Source organism: Lepidochelys kempii, chromosome 4 (genome assembly GCF_965140285.1).
Source record: "Lepidochelys kempii isolate rLepKem1 chromosome 4, rLepKem1.hap1, whole genome shotgun sequence".
Taxonomy (NCBI): Eukaryota; Metazoa; Chordata; order Testudines; family Cheloniidae; genus Lepidochelys; species Lepidochelys kempii.
In genome coordinates, this window is record NC_136383.1 from 122,348,754 (window position 1) to 122,367,125 (window position 18,372).

At 39.8% G+C, this 18,372-nt stretch overlaps 1 protein-coding gene across 5 annotated transcripts in view; it reads right to left on the reverse strand.

The window, feature by feature from the left end:
* FAM193A (family with sequence similarity 193 member A) overlaps positions 1-18,372 on the reverse strand; it is a 103,762-nt gene that overhangs the window by 17,787 nt on the left and 67,603 nt on the right. For 4 of the 5 annotated variants that reach the window (XR_012158742.2, XM_073342713.2, XM_078852594.1 and 1 more), the window contains 6 exons: positions 10,032-10,185; positions 9,747-9,926; positions 8,333-8,584; positions 3,207-3,405; positions 1,311-1,583; positions 326-608 (listed from right to left, as the gene is read on the reverse strand). Coding sequence is in view for 4 of the 5 variants with exons in the window: in XM_073342713.2 (XP_073198814.1) it covers positions 326-608; positions 1,311-1,583; positions 3,207-3,405; positions 8,333-8,584; positions 9,747-9,926; positions 10,032-10,185 (1,341 nt within the window). In the remaining variant the exon portion in view is untranslated. The remainder of the gene's footprint in view (positions 1-325; positions 609-1,310; positions 1,584-3,206; positions 3,406-8,332; positions 8,585-9,746; positions 9,927-10,031; positions 10,186-18,372) is intronic. The other variant, XM_078852592.1, reaches the window with a different exon arrangement.

Below are 18,372 nucleotides of genomic sequence, written 5' to 3' on the forward strand. Positions count from 1 at the left end.
CGCACACAGTGAGAAAACATGTCTTTTTACTTATAAGCTGAACAAGTGTGATTCTGCATGTGACAAAAAAAATGCAACCCCAGAAACACCATGGCCACACTTTCCTGAGAGTAACACCACACTTGATGTGACTTGTGCAAAGTCACACGGCTAGTGAGTGGCAAACCAGGGAACAGAACTCAGGTGTCCTGCTCATCTATCAAATGGACAAGACTCCCTCTCACGTTATAATGGTGTACAAAGTGGTGCTGCAACAGTGAACATTTATTTTGCATGTTTGTTACTATTTTTAATGCCAATTTAAGTATGAACAAAGTAAACTCACCTGCAGACACTTGGTGGCGCACTTACGGAGCTGTTTGTGGTTGAAGTTGGGGGTGCAACTGTGGAGGGACAAAGACCTGAATGTGGATCCACAAATCCAGGGGCTGTTGCAGCAGTTTTGGGGAAAGATGGAGCAGCAAGATTTGGGATATGGGGTGTAGCGGCTGGAGACAGTGCAGCAGGAGAGAGTGAAGGAAGGGATGCTAAACTAGTAGGGCTATTTCGTGGTGCAACTGGTGCAGAATGTCTATGGTCCTCTTTATTGATATTGTGGAAGACTTCTCCTAAATTTGGAAAAAAAGAAAAAAAAGAAAAAAAAAAGAAAAGGTTAATTTCCTTCAAAAAATGAAGTAACAAATCTCCACTAGCTTGAACCAGCTATTCTTGACTTCTAGCTCTTTAAAAATCAGCAAAAAGAAAAGGAGTACTTGTGGCACCTTAGAGGCTAACAAATTTATCTGAGCATAAGCTTTCGTGAGCTACAGCTCACTTCACTGGATGCAGGCAGTGGAAAATACACCTCCACAGTATGCATCCGATGAAGTGAGCTGTAGCTCACGAAAGCTTATGCTCAGATAAATTTGTTAGCCTCTCAGGTGCCACAAGTACTCCTTTTCTTTTTGTGGATACAGACTAACATGGCTGCTACTCCGAAACCTTTAAAAATAAGGTAAGTGATCTTTTTAGTCACAAACTAAGCAATTAAGATATTCAAGCATATTTAAAGAATATATTTTTAAAATGTATTTTCCCTTTTTACACACCAACATTTTGGCCAAACCAACCCTAACCCAAAAGGACTTAAGAGTCCTAAAATTAAGAGAGTACAGAAAAAATATAGTTCCAGAGTAATAGCTCAGTTTTGAGTAAAAGAAGCTGTTTAAACCATTTAAATACATAATATGAATAATAATACCTTAAAACCTTTGTGGCTCATTAATTTAGGAACTGACTTCAAGTTACTTCGCATGCATTATAGTTCTTACCTATTGATGAAGGTCTCTTAGATGATACTTTAAACTGGTTGCTGCTTGACTGCACTGTAGTAGCTGTGCAAGAGACAGAAGAAGTGGCAGAAGAGGTTGCCATGACAACTTTATTAGCTTCCATAAAGGCATCCTGGAAATTGTACAGACATTTCTTCTTTGCAGCGTTTTTTTTGTCTTTGCTATCTGTAACTGCTGTTGCTTCACTGCTAGATGTAGTAGGAAGTGCTTCAGGTCTTATTTCTGAGAGTGCTGGTGCTAATAGATCACTCCCTTCAAGTGAAACATACAGAAATTAAGACTTCTAGAATTACAAGAATTGTGTTTATGGCACTTGGCCAGATTTAAGCATGTTCTAATTTGCTGAACTCTGATGTTTACTTCTATATCTAGCTATGTATGTTATTACTGGCCTGGTAGGACTACTGAAGTAAATATGTTCTCACTGAATGTTAGTCTATGTAAGTGTAACTAAATTTAAATTCTCAGGCCAATTTGTCATATAAACTAAAATTTGAAAAGTGTTCTTAAAGATCAGTAGAGGTAATAAGCAGCATACTGCATTACTGTACATATCTGTTCAACCTTTTAATTTTTTTAAGTGAATTTACACTTGTGAAATGTGTAAGATTGACAGCTCTGGAGTCTAATGCCCAGTTTAGCCATATAACACAACAGGCACTGACAGCATACCACCTCAATCAGAGTGAGAAGAAAATGTAGCCTTAATGCTTACTTAGTTATTGGCGACTCCAAGTGCCAGTTTGTGCTGGTGTTTTTTGGGGTGTGACTTTCCATAACGGAGATTACTCTCACTTGTTTTCCACTAGTGACCTGGATGGAGTATTTTGTTAGTTTTTTAATGCTACTATAGTAGCTGGGTACAAATTAGAAACAGGCCAGACAAGAGACAATCAGAACAAAAAGCAAAATAAAGTCTCAGAACAAGACAGTTTTTCAGTGAGTCATGTTTTACAACAGAAGGAAGTCTTGCAAAAAAATGCAATATTTGTAATGAAAACAAGAGAAGTAAGGTACATGTATACTGTACTATTTTAGTATACTATAAGGTACTATTTTACTGGTTGAGTTTCCGCTGTTCTCTCTCACCTTAACAGTATTTTAGATTTCAAGAATGTTGCTGCAAAGCAGCACAGACTTTTCGGTATCCAAATGCCAATTAGAATTCCCTCAGACTTACTAGTTTAATGAAGCAAGACATACTGAACTCACATGAAACATACCTATACACATTCAAATTTGGACAAGCCCCTAAATACCTGATCCTATAGTGGCAACTGATCTATAAATTGTTCCTTTGTATGATAAGTCAAATAAATTCACAGATCTAAGGAAGTAATTCTACAACATAATGTAACATGAAAATATTCTGAAGCTTGTTTTGCATCTAAGTCATCCACTCTGGGTTCTTCTAGCTTTTCTCCCATCACAGTGGCAAGAGGAAGGAATCTGTGGCAGTTGTGGTGGCGTTAGTCTAGCAGTGCTCCTATAATTTTATGAAACAAGATCAAGATCTTGTGACAGGAGACTCAGGATTTTTACTTCTTATCCCTTCCTTATAAGTATCTCTCTAAACCCACATCTTTCTGTAGCTGCACGAATCTGAAGATACAAGCATCTCTATAAATCTCTCTCTATACCAGAGGCCAAGAGAAGCAGTTTCTTTTTGCTTTTGCCCCTGCAATGAGATTAAAGAGTTTTTACTTTCATGTTTTCAGCCATTATAGCTACCATGACTCCCTGTCTATGCAAATCTTTACCAGAACTGCTCTCTCAAAAATGACAATGAAATGTACCACTGCCAGAAAGTGCCATATTCAGTTTCATAATGTAGTTTTCATCGCTATCCAGTGCGAAATTATAACAAACCCTCACCAGGAAGTGTGTCAGGCAAAAATGTAGCTGGATTCCAGTTCTTGTCATTCATCATTTCTGTTTCCCAAAGACTTATAAATTTCGAGCTATTCCAGTCGGGAGTGCTCCCAAAACAGCTTGGATAAATATGATCTTGGAGCGATGCATTGAATACCTGATGCTTGTTTGTATGATTCTGAACCGGTGCTGGCGGTAATGCCTACAAAAATTATAAGAGTATTTTCTAATTAATAATCTGTCTGCCTACACAGTTATTCCAACAGCAATATTCAAGTCATTATAATAAAGTGTTATGATCCTGTAAGAAATTATGTAAACTAAAAACTAATAGAAGTTTGCTCCTGAAGTAACAATTATGGCAGGTTTGTTTATATTTATATAGGAATATATGTGGGTCGTACCTTAACTGCTATATCTATATACACATACATACATACACACACTTATATACAGCTCTTGAACAACCAGCTGACAGAAAAATTTTCCTCTTGTAAAAAGTTGTGTGCATATTGAGTTTCTGTTGGTCTTAACTTTTTATTAAAAATTATATTTGCATAAAAGCTGAACCTTTAAGGACTCATTATTTTTAACTACCTATTATCCACCAGAAAACAATCCTCTGTGACAATATAATCATTACCACAACAGGGGATCAGGGGATTATGAAAATATCAGTTGGTAAATAAGCACAGGAGAAAGAGAAATAAAGTATATATTCTAGTCTAAACAGATGTGTTTCTAAATAGATTCTCTCTAGTACTCTAAATCTTCTACTCTTGTCATCTCAACAGGAGTTTTAACAGTATTTTTTTAACAACTGGAATCTATGAAATGTGTAAACTATTTTGTTCCTAGAATTATTAAGTCAAAAGCACATAGCATCCTCCTTTAGTTGCATGGAAGTAGGTTCTGGATTTCTTCTGGTTTAAATTTTGTAATTTCAGTTTTCAATATTAGGGATGAAGTTTGAGTGTGTTGTACAAGCCCTCTGAGTACCATGGCCTTTAAGCAAGCCTAGAAAAAGTGTTTCAGTTTTATTCTTCCAAAATTAATGGGATGGAAAGATATATACAACTGGAAATCTGCATATTAACACTGAAATCACTGGCCGTGTCCAATAACTTTTCTAACAGCTAAGGTAAATACCACTCATAGTTGAGAAGGGTCTTCACAATTTAGCCCCCCTTTTTAATATGCTCTCAGTACTGCATCTGCAACTCCCCACTTCTTTGGCAAAGATGCTAGCCAACTAAGCCCACTTATTCCACAGGCACCCAGCATGCTTTCTTTCATGCCACACCTTGTGTATGAATAGACTCCTTCAAAAACAAAACAAAACAAAACAGAACACAAAACAAAAAAAACCACAAAGCACTATCCTGTCCTCTTTCCAACTCATTTTTACTGGGATGGTTACAGAACACTATCAGCTGATGATGACTAGGAAGTTGGCAAGATCAGATCACTTCTACAGATCTACTTGTCTGCAGGAACAAAAAACCTCTCACCTACTAACTAGGCACAAAGTTAGCCTATGAAAAGACATGTTCATACACTTTTCACTGTTCCCGCTTCTCCTCCAGTTTCACCAACCTCTTAAACCTCTGAATTAAAGATTACAAGCTCTGATTTACTGTGCCTGGTGAGCACTTCCCAAAGGGATGTGACGTGGATGACGCCTGTAGAACTACTGTAATACAAATGTAATCTCCCCAAAACCCACACATACCAATGTGTGTCTCATTATCATAAGCACGACAATCGTTCATGAATTTAGTCTCACAACAACCCTGTAAAGTAGGGAAGTTTTACTGCCTCTCCCCCTTTTATTATTATTCCTCCTGCCCCCCATCTTTTTTCTAAACACAGATGCAGAAATGTGGCAGATTTAACAACTTGCCCAGGTTCACATAAGAAATGTATCAAAGCTGGGAATTTAACCCAAACCTTATCTTCAGTGCAGTGCCTTAACCAAAAGATCATCTCTCTCTTTTGAGAAATAACCTCTTTCCTATAATCTTTGTTAATTTCATATCTTCCAGTTTATACAAAGGCTTACTTGTATCTGGTCACACACCATATCCTCTCCTCAAATCTTTAACGCTTTCAAAAGTAAAGAGAAAGCCAGTCACAAAAGTTTCCTGTACAATCTCCAAAGTTTCTCTCAGGGGGCTGTGTCTTCACTACCGGGATAAGTAGACCTAAATTACGCTACTCCACCTATGATGTAGCTTAGGTCGATTTACCCTTGTGTCTTCACTGCATTGCATCGATGGGAGACGCTCTCCGGTTGACTTCCCTTACTCCTCTCAGAGAGGTGGAGTACCAGGCTTGACCGGAGAGTGCTCTACTGTAGATTTCGCAGGTCTTCACTAGATCTGCTACATTGACCCCTGCTGCATCGATTGCAGCAGCGTCGATCTCCCCATGACGACGACCAGCTCAGACTTCCTGTTCCACTGACTTATTTCCCATCCTACTCCCTCTCTTCCTGCTGTCTCTCCAATGACTAATACAAACTCCTTTATGCATCCCCACTATCTGCAATAGCTTTTCCTCTGTGCCTATTCAGCTCCTTCTCAATACTAAAACCCTATTTTAGAACCCCCTTTCTGCCTAACCTACTGTCAAAAAGTCCAAAACCAATTAAACCTTACTCTGACTTATTTTCCTTACTTCTTATCCCTGAAGCTTTTATATACTCACTTCACACCTCTTTTACAGATGTTACCAGTATAGTTTGCTTTCATCTGAATATATACACCAATTGATGTGTTCTGTGATCTTTTTTGTACGATACACTAAGATTTTGCATTCCAACTATCTTTGTTTTCATCACAGAAATACACATTTAATTCACTTTGGACCAGACATTAAAGCCTCCATCTGAATCAGACTAAGATATGTGAGTGCAAGTTTCCTCTAATCTGGAGAGTTACACTCTAAAAGTAGCACTGCAGGGTCCCAAATTTTCTGAGTCACTGACTCCATATAAAGTCTGCTCCATTTTCAAATAAAGATTTGTAGTTTTCCAATTGCCAGCTCTGCATATACAACTTGGAAATTGAAACTGAAGCGGTGTTTTTCCCCCCCTCTCACATATAACTGACAGTAAAAGCGATTCAGCTTGTTACGCTGGCAGACCAGGTGCCAGCTCATGCCAGAGACCCAGGCCAATTCATTTGTATATTAATATAGATCAAAGTGATTCTTAGATGTACAAGAGTGTATTTGGTGTTTAAACTTCATGAAAACTAATGGGATGTTACATGCATTGTTTTCACTTATTTGTATCTGTTATAATATAGTACCCAACATTTACATTGTGTATGCTCCTATAACTAAATAATCAATCAAACGAGAAAGAAGCCTTGTGGAATGGTAATGATGAATTTTAACAGAAAAGTGCTAATTTCAAAGCAAGTGGTTATTGTGTGAGATGATCGGCGGTCAAAGACTCAAAATGCATTCCTCACTATTGGTCATCAAATGAAAAGCCTACGTGGGTAGTAACAAAGTCAGCTTGTTTTCTGTGAAAGAAGCTATAAGTATGGATTCGGGCAAAGATCCTGTATGTTTGGACTGTTTTGACCTCTTACAGGGAAGTGTATCAGATGCAACACGGAGCTCCCCAGAGACAATTTAAGAATGCTGAAAAGACTTTGGGGAAACTGGCAAGTTATATCATCACTACCACCATTTGGAATTACAAACTGACTCATGCTTTAATCTCTCAATAACTCTCACTTCCTTCTCTTAGCTAATAAACCGTTAGTTAGTTTACTATACAATTGGCTACCAGAGTGGTCTTTGGTGTCAGATCTAGAATACCAATTGATTGGGAGTAAGTGACTGGTCTCTTGGCATTGGAAGCAACTTGAGTGTATTGTGATTTTTGGTTTAATCACAAAGTCCAGTTTGTCTAGGTGGCAAGGTAGACTGGAGGGCCTAAGGGGACTATCTGTGACCTAATATGGTAAGACTAGTATAGTGATTCAGAAGTTCACATTTGTTATTGCCTTTGTGAAATCTAATTATAGAACACAACACCAGCATGGGGTGTCTGCCCTGTTTTCTGACAGTGTGCCCTGAGATAGACAGTCACAATTGTGAGCCACTCCAGACAGCATGACACAGGCTAAGTTCAGCCTTCCACACTACTTACACAATCCCACTAACCTTTCATTTCAGAGGTAATTATGCATGAGAGCACAAGGAATCTTCCCTCCCTGCCCCACCCAGCCCTGTTTGGCACCACTCAAAGCTCAGACTGAGTTTATGGGGCTGATTAGAATACTTTATACATGAAAAATTAACTAATTGATTTTGAATAAAATGATGTGGAACTCCACAGAGCTAATTTTTAGAATCCCTTTTCAGAGCAGACCTGTACTGCAAAGGTGAATCACATTTTTGTTTCAGTCTTATCTGACAGTCTTCATTAAGTGCAAAAAAACCCTCAAAAATTTAAATCAGAGCAACTTCTGAAAAACTAACCAGGCAATTATCTGGCCCCACTCACTGAAGTGTCAGAGTGCCTGAACATCTCCAGATGAACATGGATTATAATAGCCTTATCTTGCTAGTTAACCATGCTCTTTTGCAGAAGTGCTTTGCTGAATTTACTCTCTCCTAAAAGCACAAAAACCTTGAACAAGTAGTCCTCTACACTTGACCTTATTCACAGTATTACCATTTTGACCCAAATCCAGGACAGTAATGTTGAAAAGGAACAACAGCTGCCTTTCTTCTATTAACTTTTGACCTCAAATATATACAAATTTAAAATTTAGCACAGCCATATTACACTAAATGTAACACTGATCTTTTAAAGACTTTTTTCTTGTCCCTACATCTACTCCAATTGATAAGAAACTGACAAAATCTTTACCAAGATTAGCCTTACGATAGCAACTGCTAATCCAGTGATGGCCAAATTCCATCAAAACTGGGGTATTCTCAACTTCAGATTTCCCTTTTACAGAATGTATGAGTAGATTACCTTTATAAATTAGGAAAAAAGTAAATGTAATGTGCCAATAAGGCCTTAAGTTAAATTACTGTAATGCACACAAATTTACAATTGTTTTCCTGAAATTAGAAAGCATTTTTTTAGTCACACTTACCTTATTGTGTGTAAAGGGGGAAGCTGTATATAAGGTAGGGTGGATAAGTGGACGAGGCAGATGAGGAATAGTATGCAATGGTACATGTCCATGTATATGGGGGTAAAGGTGAAGTGCAGGATGTGCAGGTTTTTCTGGGTTCACAAACTGATGGCCAGCAGGAAGGCGTCCGGCTGCGAGCGCTGAAGCAGTCAGACCTGAAGCTTCCTGTTTGCAAACATGGCATTCACAAGTATTTGGACCTTGGTCAGCCTGTAAGGAATGAAAAGTTGCTCTCCTCATTTTGTCAGACAAGGAATTCAGATAGTTTTATTTCTTTTAAATGTCATAAAACAGCAAGTCTAAATATTGTTTAGTCTTGTATAATGAAGGAGAATGGGTAAGGAGCAATTTACACATTTATACAGGTTTAAAACCAAAGTTAATATTCATCAGGGTTCACAGGTCCAGAGTTGTAGCAAAGGCAACGTAAAGCTATTCAAAGCATTTTTATGGTGGTTCCTGTGGTCAGGGCTACAAAAGCATGAGCGCGGTTTGGTTCTTGCTTGGAAGGAATTAACGAAGGCAACTGATTTTGTTCCACAATCAAGCTATTAAAAAGCTTGATTACCAGTCTGGAAATGATCCAGTCAGAATATGGCATTATGAATGCAAGCAAGCAGATTTATAATAAAGTATAATGGTTGTTTTTAATCAATAGTACATACAGGTTCCCTTGGATTTGTAGCAACTGTCTTTTAAAAAAATTAGCTCACACATAACTGACTAATTTTTTTTATTTACTCATTAAAATAGAAACTAATACACACTGAGCAGAGAGCCAAGTATGATATTTGGGAATTTTTAGTAAACAGATCAGCAATCCAATAAAATATTGAGTCACAACAGATCTACATGCAAGACATCTATATAAAGAAAGTATGAAGCACTGAACTATCCTAGACTCCCCTACATTTGCAAATCAGTTTTAGATCAATTATTGAAATATTCATTAATTACTTCAACAATGGGGAAAAAATCACTGTCCATCACTTAACTAAAAGTTTTTCACCATTCAAGCTCAGAACAGTAAGTTCATCCTGGATTTCTGTTATAAGTTCAACAGTTTAAGTTCATGCTGACTGAAGTACTATTTCAACCAGGAAGCAGTCTTTTTAAGACAGCAGCAGCAAAGAGTACAACTCCTTACAAAAGGTCTCAGATTTCAGTTTCAAGAAGGCCAGCCAACACTAGATTTCTAACGGTTATATATTCAGTTGTGAAAATAATTTAAGTCTCATAATGACAGCTTAAGAGATCAAAAGATTCCCTATATCTGCAACTTACCTTCTAATTAAACTATTTTCACTCATTCTCAAATAGTCAAGATTTTAAAGGTAACTTACAATGGATATAAGACTTCAGTGAGCTATACCTGCTGACTCGGATAAGATGGGGGTGGACTATCCATTTTGGCCTCATCTTTCCTTAATGTTCTTTTTCCTAGACTTATTTCCTCCTTCTGAGTCCCTGGTGGTTCACCACTGCTTTCCCCATCTGCTTCTTCATCATCTGCTTCTGAAGAACTGCTGCTAGTACTGCTCACCTGAGGAGACTGAAAATCCATAGTTTAAAAAAAAAAAAAAAAGAAAGAAACTAGTCTCCAATGATTATTTCATTTGACAGATTAAAGACAAAATTTATGTAAAGTGCCATATACCTCATCTTTCAATGCCATGTTTTCCCCTCCACCATTTAATTCGCTATGGATTCCATTCATGTTGGCTACGACCTCTGCATCATCATAGTTATTCAATGGATAGATATCAGTAAATTTTGCTGATAATGGTGCAACATCTTCATCATCACTACCACTGCGGAAAGAGAGGTTTACATAAATGATGATGATGATGATTAGTAACCTAAGCCACTGTGAAAGCAGTTACAAAACATTGGAATGAAATAAAATTTAGATACATAATTTGTATTTCAATTTAAATTGATCTGCTTCGAAATAGTTAAAAGATAGCTGTTTTTTAAAACAGACTTGCTAACTACCTACCATCTAGCCTGTTTAAGGTACTAGCTTAACTCCTCACCAGAAAGCCTGGGCTAAAAAGATTTTCTAGTATTTTTATGTGTAATTTTTCCCTAATACTGTGCCATCAAGAAATCCAGTAACTCCACCATGCCAAAACACAATGAAGGGTAAATCCAGCTTTGCTCTGATGAGACAAAAGCCTTATTTCAATGAGTTTATTGGTAGAAAATGTATGAACTGTAAAAGTTTAAAATATTTCAAGCACTGACATGTTAAGCCAGAATTCCCTACATGAATTACTAAGTATAACAATCTCATTTTTTGATTAATGATCATTCATTTTAAAATTTCCCCCTAATAACGCATTCTTGGATACCACACTATATTAGCTTAGCTATGTTTAAAAAATAAAAAAAAAAGCATTCATCCTTCAGGCCTTTTTATAGTGCCTATTCATACAATTCCTGAATAGGGGACTAGAAATTTTTCCTGCCACAACTGAACAAAGTATGCAAGCTTAGTTACCTACCTCACGAGGGTGTTGCAGTAATATCTGTATAGCACTCAAACATATAAAGAGCTCTTTAAGTGTATTATTATGTCCTTTTGCATTCCAGTAAGACTTTTGCTGAGATTTAATTACAGTACAGTACCATTAGGCATACGTCACATGTGCCACAGGGATAGAAATACCTAAGAGATTATTTAGGCCCTAATTTGAGAAACAGAATGATCCTCCCCTGAAGGAAGAGTGAACTAGTGTCTGTCTGTAGATAATACTGCCTTCAGTAAGTGCGGTTTAAATTAGTATCTCAGAAGACAGTTAATATTATTGATCTTCATTCTTGGAGAACTGAAGTTAGCTTAAGAACTTCTGAGATAATATAGTAAAATATTGGCAAAAGCAGATCCATAATATTACAAAAGCCCACCCTCATCTTTGAAAATTTTACGAAGATGAAGAACTAGAAGACAGATAATTTAAATACAGGAGAAGAAAACCTACTGATGTTTTTCATAACACCACAGTGCAACATCATAGAACTACCCAAACAACTGTTTTGGTCTCATTTAGGCATTAGGCTAGTATCAACACAGCAAACAGAGAGAGATATAGATGCTAGTATTTAAGTAGATAGGAAAATTGAAATACTTGCACAATGCTAGTTGTTTTGGAAACATGCTGATTTAAATGTGTGTCAAAATAAACAAACAAGCTGAACGGCACTTTAACTGCTTCAAACAGAAAAATAATTACAGTGATCAGAAACACTGAGTATAATGCAACTGCGCCACTGCATAAATGGCCATATAAATGCCCTTTTCAATAAACTTTGCACAAGATTATAATGAAAGCATAGATTCTTGAACATAAAGCAGTAAGTCTAGCAATAATAAATGCAAAGAGAAAATTTGAAATGAGACCCAGGTAGAAATCAATGAAGTGATATTAGCTTGAAACAATAACTGACATATTTGTGCTATTCCCATTCACTTCAATAAAATGTTAACGTTGAATCTTAATGACAACTCCCTAAAATACCGAGGTTAGCTATTTCACTACTGATCACCATAGCAGAATCAACTTAAATGTTCTTCACTGTTGTTGATGTGCCACATACTGTAACAGGGTGTAGTAGTTAGATAGTTGCTAAGAAGGCTTGATGGGTCGGGAATAAAAAATTCAATCCACTCCCACAATTTTAAAATCATTTCTACCCCTTTCTGGTTTTGGGGAAGGGTCAGGAAGCAATATCAAATGCCTCAGTTTCTAAAATCACTATGATTATTAGAAGGAGATGAGAGAAGAACTTTTTTCACTGCACATGAATCTTTGCTAGGAGTCTTAATTAATGTCAACTCAACAGTCTTGATAGAAGATTTCAGAAGTCAGTTACTTGTAATCAGGTGACTAACCTTTCAAAAAAAGTGTCCTGTTCTCACACTAGATAGCCAAAAAAAAATATCATTAAGCAGTTCTTATATTCAGGTTTATCGTTGCTCAATCATTGCTTGAAAGTTTGAGCGAGTGCTTGATCGGTTGGCTGAAAAGGGCGGGAGTTGGGAGTGTTTTGTTTCAGGTGAGCCTGGCTGTCTAAAAAAGCCAGCGCTCCGCTAACCAGCTGAGCAGTGGGGAACAGCAGAGCAGCAAACAGCAGGAGTTTGCCTGGGAGTTCGCCTGGGGTAAGCCCACTGAGGCTTGCACCCTGACAGCTTCTCTGAGTAATTACTGCATCTCCTGAGGAAGCTCGTAGTAGGACGGTAATATGGATGGGGAGTGTTCAGCTGTTGTGACCTGCACTGGATGTGCCATGTTTGTCTTTCTTCCACAGGACAGAAGCGACTTTGTGTGTACAAAGTGCAAGCTGGTCTCCATACTGGAAGAGAAGGTTCAAGGTCTGGAGCAACAGATATCGACCCTGTGTTGCATAAGAGAATCTGAAGATTTCCTGGACAGATGTCAGGATATGCTTCTACGGGCACAAGGTTCTGAAGATTCAGAGCAGGCTGCGCAGCGGGGACAGAAGGACGGTGAAGAAATTTGGCAACATGTGACCTCCAGAAGAAGGGGGAACGTCCATGTACCAGCAACGCAGAGACAAGTAAGTAACCGTTTTCATGTTCTCTCCCCAGGTACCATTGCGGGGAGTGGCCCAGATGATACGTCTGGGAGAAGGGAGCAGAAGACGACTCCGCCAGTTGAAAGGCATGAGATGCACTGTCCTGAGGTTGGGGGTCCCACGACCACCACTCCCAAGAAAAGGAGACGGGTGGTGGTGGTTGGGGACTCTCTCCTCAGGGGGACTGAGTCATCTACCTGCCGTCCTGACCAGGAAAAAACAGAGAAGCCTGCTGCTTGCCAGGGGCTAAGATTCGCGATGTGACGGAGAGACTGCCGAGACTCATCAAGCCCTCGGACCGCTACCCGTTCCTGCTTTTCCACGTGGGAACCAATGATACTGCCAAGAATGACCTTGAGCAGATCACTGCAGACTACGTGGCTCTGGGAAGGAGGTTAAAGGAGTATGAGGCGCAAGTGGTGTTCTCGTCCATCTTCCCCGTGGAAGGAAAAGGCCGGGGTAGGGATCATTGAATTGTGGAAGTCAATGAATGGCTACGCAGGTGCTGTAGGAGAGAAGGCTTTGGATTCTTTGACCCTGAGAAGGTGTTCCAAGAAGGAGGAGTGCTAGGCAGAGACGGGCTCCACTTAACGAAGAGAGCATCTTCGCGAGCAGGCTGGCTAACCTAGTGAGGAGGGCTTTAAACTAGGTTCAGTGGGGGAAGGAGACCAAAGCCCTGAGGCAGGTGGGGAAGCGGGATACTGGGAGGAAGCACAAGCAGGAGCGTGTGAGGGGGAGGGCTCCTGCCTCATACTGAGAATGAGGAGCGATCAGCAGGTTCTCTCAAGTGCCTATATACAAATGCACAAAGCCTGGGAAACAAGCAGGGAGAACTGGAGGTCCTGGCAAAGTCAGGGAATTATAATGTGATTGGAATAACAGAGACTTGGTGGGATAACTCACATGACTGGAATACTGTCATGGATGGGTATAAACTGTTCAGAAAGGACAGGGAGGTCAGAAAAGGTGGGGGAGTTGCACTGTATGTAAGGGAGCAGTATGACTGCTCAGAGCTCAAATATGAAACTACAGAAAAACCCGAGAGTCTCTGGATTAAGTTTAGAAGCGTGAGCAACAAGGGTGATGTCGTGGTGGGAGTCTGCTGTTGACCACCGGACCAGGGGGATGAAGTGGACGAGGCTTTCTTCTGCCAACTACCAGAAGCTACTAGATCGCACGCCCTGTTTCTCATGGGCGACTTCAATCATCATGATATCTGCTGGGAGAGCAATACAGCGGTGCACAGACGATCCAGGAAGTTTTTGGAAAGTGTAGGGGTTCAATTTCCTGGTGCAAGTGCTGGAGGAACCAACTGGGGCAGAGCTCTTCTTGACCTGCTGCTCACAAGAAGAATTACTAGGGGAAGCAAAAGTGGATGGGAACCTGGGAGGCAGTGACCATGAGATGGTCGAGTTCAGGATCCTGACACTGGGAAGAAAGGAGAGCAGCAGAATACGGACCTGGACTTCAGAAAAGCAGACTTTGACTCCCTCCGGGAACTGATGGGCAGGATCCCCTGGGAGAATAACATGAGGGGGAAAGGAGTCCAGGAGAGCTGGCTGTATTTTAAAGAATCCTTATTGAGGTTACAGGGACAAACCATCCCGACGTGTAGAAAGAATAGTAAATATGGCAGGCGACCAGCTTGGCTTAACAGTGAAATCCTTGCTGATCTTAAACACAAAAAAGAGACTTACAAGAAGTGGAAGATCGGACAAATGACCAGGGAAGACTATAAAAATATTGCTCGGGCATGCAGGAGTGAAATCAGGAAGGCTAAAATCACACCTGGAGTTGCAGCTAGCAAGAGATGTTAAGAGTAACAAGAAGGGTTTCTTCAGGTATGTTGGCAACAAGAAGAAAGTCAAGGAAAGTGTGGGCCCCTTACTGAATGAGGGAGGCAACCTAGTGACAGAGGATGTGGAAAAAGCTAATGTACTCAATGCTTTTTTTGCCTTTGTCTTCACGAACAAGGTCAGCTCCCAGACTGCTGCGCTGGGCAGCACAGCATGGGGAGGAGGTGGCCAGCCCTCTGTGAAGGAAGAAGTGGTTCGGGACTATTTAGAAAAACTGGACGTGCACAAATCCATGGGGCTGGATGCATTACATCGGAGAGTGCTAAAGGAATTGGCAGATGTGATTGCAGAGCCATTGGCCATTATCTTTGAAAACTCATGGCGATCGGGGGAGGTCCTGGACGACTGGAAAAAGGCTAATGTAGTGCCCATCTTTAAAAAAAGGGAAGAAGGAAGATCCTGAGAACTATAGGCCAGTCAGCCTCCCCTCAGTCCCCGGAAAAATCATGGAGCATGTCCTCAAGGAATCAATTCTGAAGCACTTAGAGGAGAGGAAAGTGATCAGGAACAGTCAGCATGGATTCACCAAGGGAAAGTCATGCTTGACTAATCTAATTGCCTTCTATGATGAGATAACTGGTTCTGTGGATGAAGGGAAAGCAGTGGACGTGTTATTCCTTGACTTTAGCAAAACTTTTGACATGATCTCTCACAGTATTCTTGCCAGCAAGTTAAAGAAGTATGGGCTGGATGGATGCACTACAAGGTGGGTAGAAAGTTGGCTAGATTGTCGGGCTCAACGGGTAGTGATCAATGGCTCCATGTCTAGTTGGCAGCCGGTATCTAGCGGAGTGCCCCAAGGGTCGGTCCTGGGGCCGGTTTTGTTCAATATCTTCATTAATGATCTGGAGGATGGTGTGGATTGCACCCTCAGCAAGTTTGTGGATGACACTGAACTGGGAGGAGTGGTAGATACGCTGGAGGGTAGGGATAGGATACAAAGGGCCCTAGACAAATTAGAGGATTGGGCCAAAAGAAATCTGATGAGGTTCAACAAGGACAAGGGCAGAGTCCTGCACTTAGGACGGAAGAATCCAATGCACCGTTACAGACTAGGGACCGAGTGGCTAGGCAGCAGTTCTGCAGAGAAGGACCTAGGGATTACACTGGATGAGAAGCTGGATATGAGTCAACAGTGTGCCCTTGTTGCCAAGAAGGCCAATGGCATTTTGGGGTGTATAACTAGGGGCATTGCCAGCAGAATGAGGGACGTGATCGTTCCCCTCTATTCGACATTGGTGAGGCCTCATCTGGAGTACTGTGTCCAGTTTTGGGCCCCACACTACAAGAAGGATGTGGAAAAATTGGAGAGAATCCAGTGAAGGGCAACAAAAATGATTAGGGGTCTGGAACACATTACTTATGAGGAGAGGCTGAGGGAACTGGGATTGTTTAGTCTATGGAAGAGAAGAATGAGGGGGGATTTGATAGCTGCTTTTAACTACCTGAAAGGTGGATCCAAAGAGGATGGATCTAGATTATTCTCAGTGACAGCAGATGACAGGACAAGGAATAATGGTCTCAAGTTGCAGTGGGGGAGATTTAGGTTGGATATTAGGAAAAAAACTTTTTCACTAGGAGGGTGGTGAAACACTGGAATGCGTTACCTAGAGAGGTGGTGGAATCCCCTTCCTTAGAAGCTTTTAAGGTCAGGCTTGACAAAGCCCTGGGTGGGATGATTTAATTGGGATTGGTTCTGCTCTTGGCAGGGGGTTGGACTAGATGACCTCCAGAGGTCCCTTCCAACTCTGATATTCTAGGATTCTATGATTCTTTGTAAGGCAAACCAGAAAAACACCAGTTATGATTGTCTGAGTCATCTCTGGTTAGTACGTGACAGGTAAGGTTGTATTCCTTAGACATGTGGTGCACGTGTAACAATATTTCATTCACAGAGGATTAAAACCAATTTTAAAAGAAAACTTTAAAAATCAGATTTTTCTAGTTTAAATCAGATTTTTATATTTAAAGTTAAATTTGAATTTATGATAGTTTATGTTAAGGTCTTAATCTAAATCATTTTAATAGATTAGAATAAGTAAAAAACAAAAACAAAAAAAATAACCCACACCCAAAACACTACGCAATACATGTTTCCTGCCAAAGTTTTAAAGGAAGTCAAATCACTGAACTGGTGAAGCACCTGGAACCAGACATTGTTGAAATGCTAAGCCACCTTTTGAGAGCACTAGCTTCTTCTGTAGGTGCAAAGAGAATATTTTCTTCATTTCAGTTTATTTAACTAATTCAGTTCAATGACTAGATCAAAGTTAACAAGTCAACTGAGAGTTGAAAAAAGCAGGAAAGCTTGTTTTCCTCTTCCAACCTAGGAACAAAAAGTAGATGTAGGAGGACGAGGTCTGCTACTTCTAAAATCTTGAAGGACATGGTGACCAGGAACAATCGGTTTAATTCACTAACTACAGATAATACTCCCTTTGTTTAATAATCAGTTAGTTTTAAAACTCAAAACCTGTTTTTATAAGTTTTCTTATATATCACACAGATTTTAAGGTAGATTAATTAAAAACCAACCTTTAAATGCTGCTTTTGTACATTTTTTATTACATCTGAATTCCCACTCAACCTTGGCACAAATCACAAGTAAATATTTTATCTCATAAATAATACATTACTCACCATTTTTAACATAACATACAGAACATAAGAATGGCCATACTGGGTCAGACCAAAGATCCATCTAGCCCAGTATCCTGTCTTCCAACAGGTGGCCAATGCCAGGTGCCCCAGAGGGAATCAACAGAACAGAAAATCATCAAATGATCCATCCCCTGTTGCCCATTCCCAGCTTCTGGCAAACACCATCCCTGCCCAACCTGGCTAATAGCCATTGATGGACCTATCCTCCATGAATTTACCTAGTTCTTTTTTGAACCCTGTTATAGTCTTGGCCTTCACAACATTCTCTGGCAAGGAGTTCCACAGGTTGACTGCGCTGTGTGAAAAAATACTTCCTTTTCTCATGGTTTTATAGACCTCAATCATATCCCCCCTTAGTCGTGTCTTTTCTAAGATGAAAAGTCCAAGTCTTATTAATCTCTACTCATATGGCAGCCATTCCATACCCCTAATCATTTCTGTTGCCCGTTTCTGAACCTTTTCCAATACCAATACATCTTTTTTGAGATGGGATGACCACATCTGCAAGCAGTATTCAGGATGTGGTGTGCCATGGATTTATATAGAAGCAATATGATGATATTTTCTTATTAGCTATCCCTTTCCTAATGTTTCCCAACATTCTGTTCGCTTTTTTGACTGCCGCTGCACACTGAGTGGATGTTTTCAGAGAACAATCCACAGTGACTCCAAGATCTCTTTCTTGAGTGGTCACAGCTAATTTAGACCCCATCATTTTATACGTATAGTTGGGACTATGTTTTCCAATGTACATTACTTTGCATTGATCAACATGAAATTTCACCTGCCATTTTGTTGCCCAGTCACCCAGTTTTGAGAGAACTTTTTGTAGCTCTTGGCAGTCTGCCTGGGACTTAACTATCTTGAATAGTTTTGTATCAT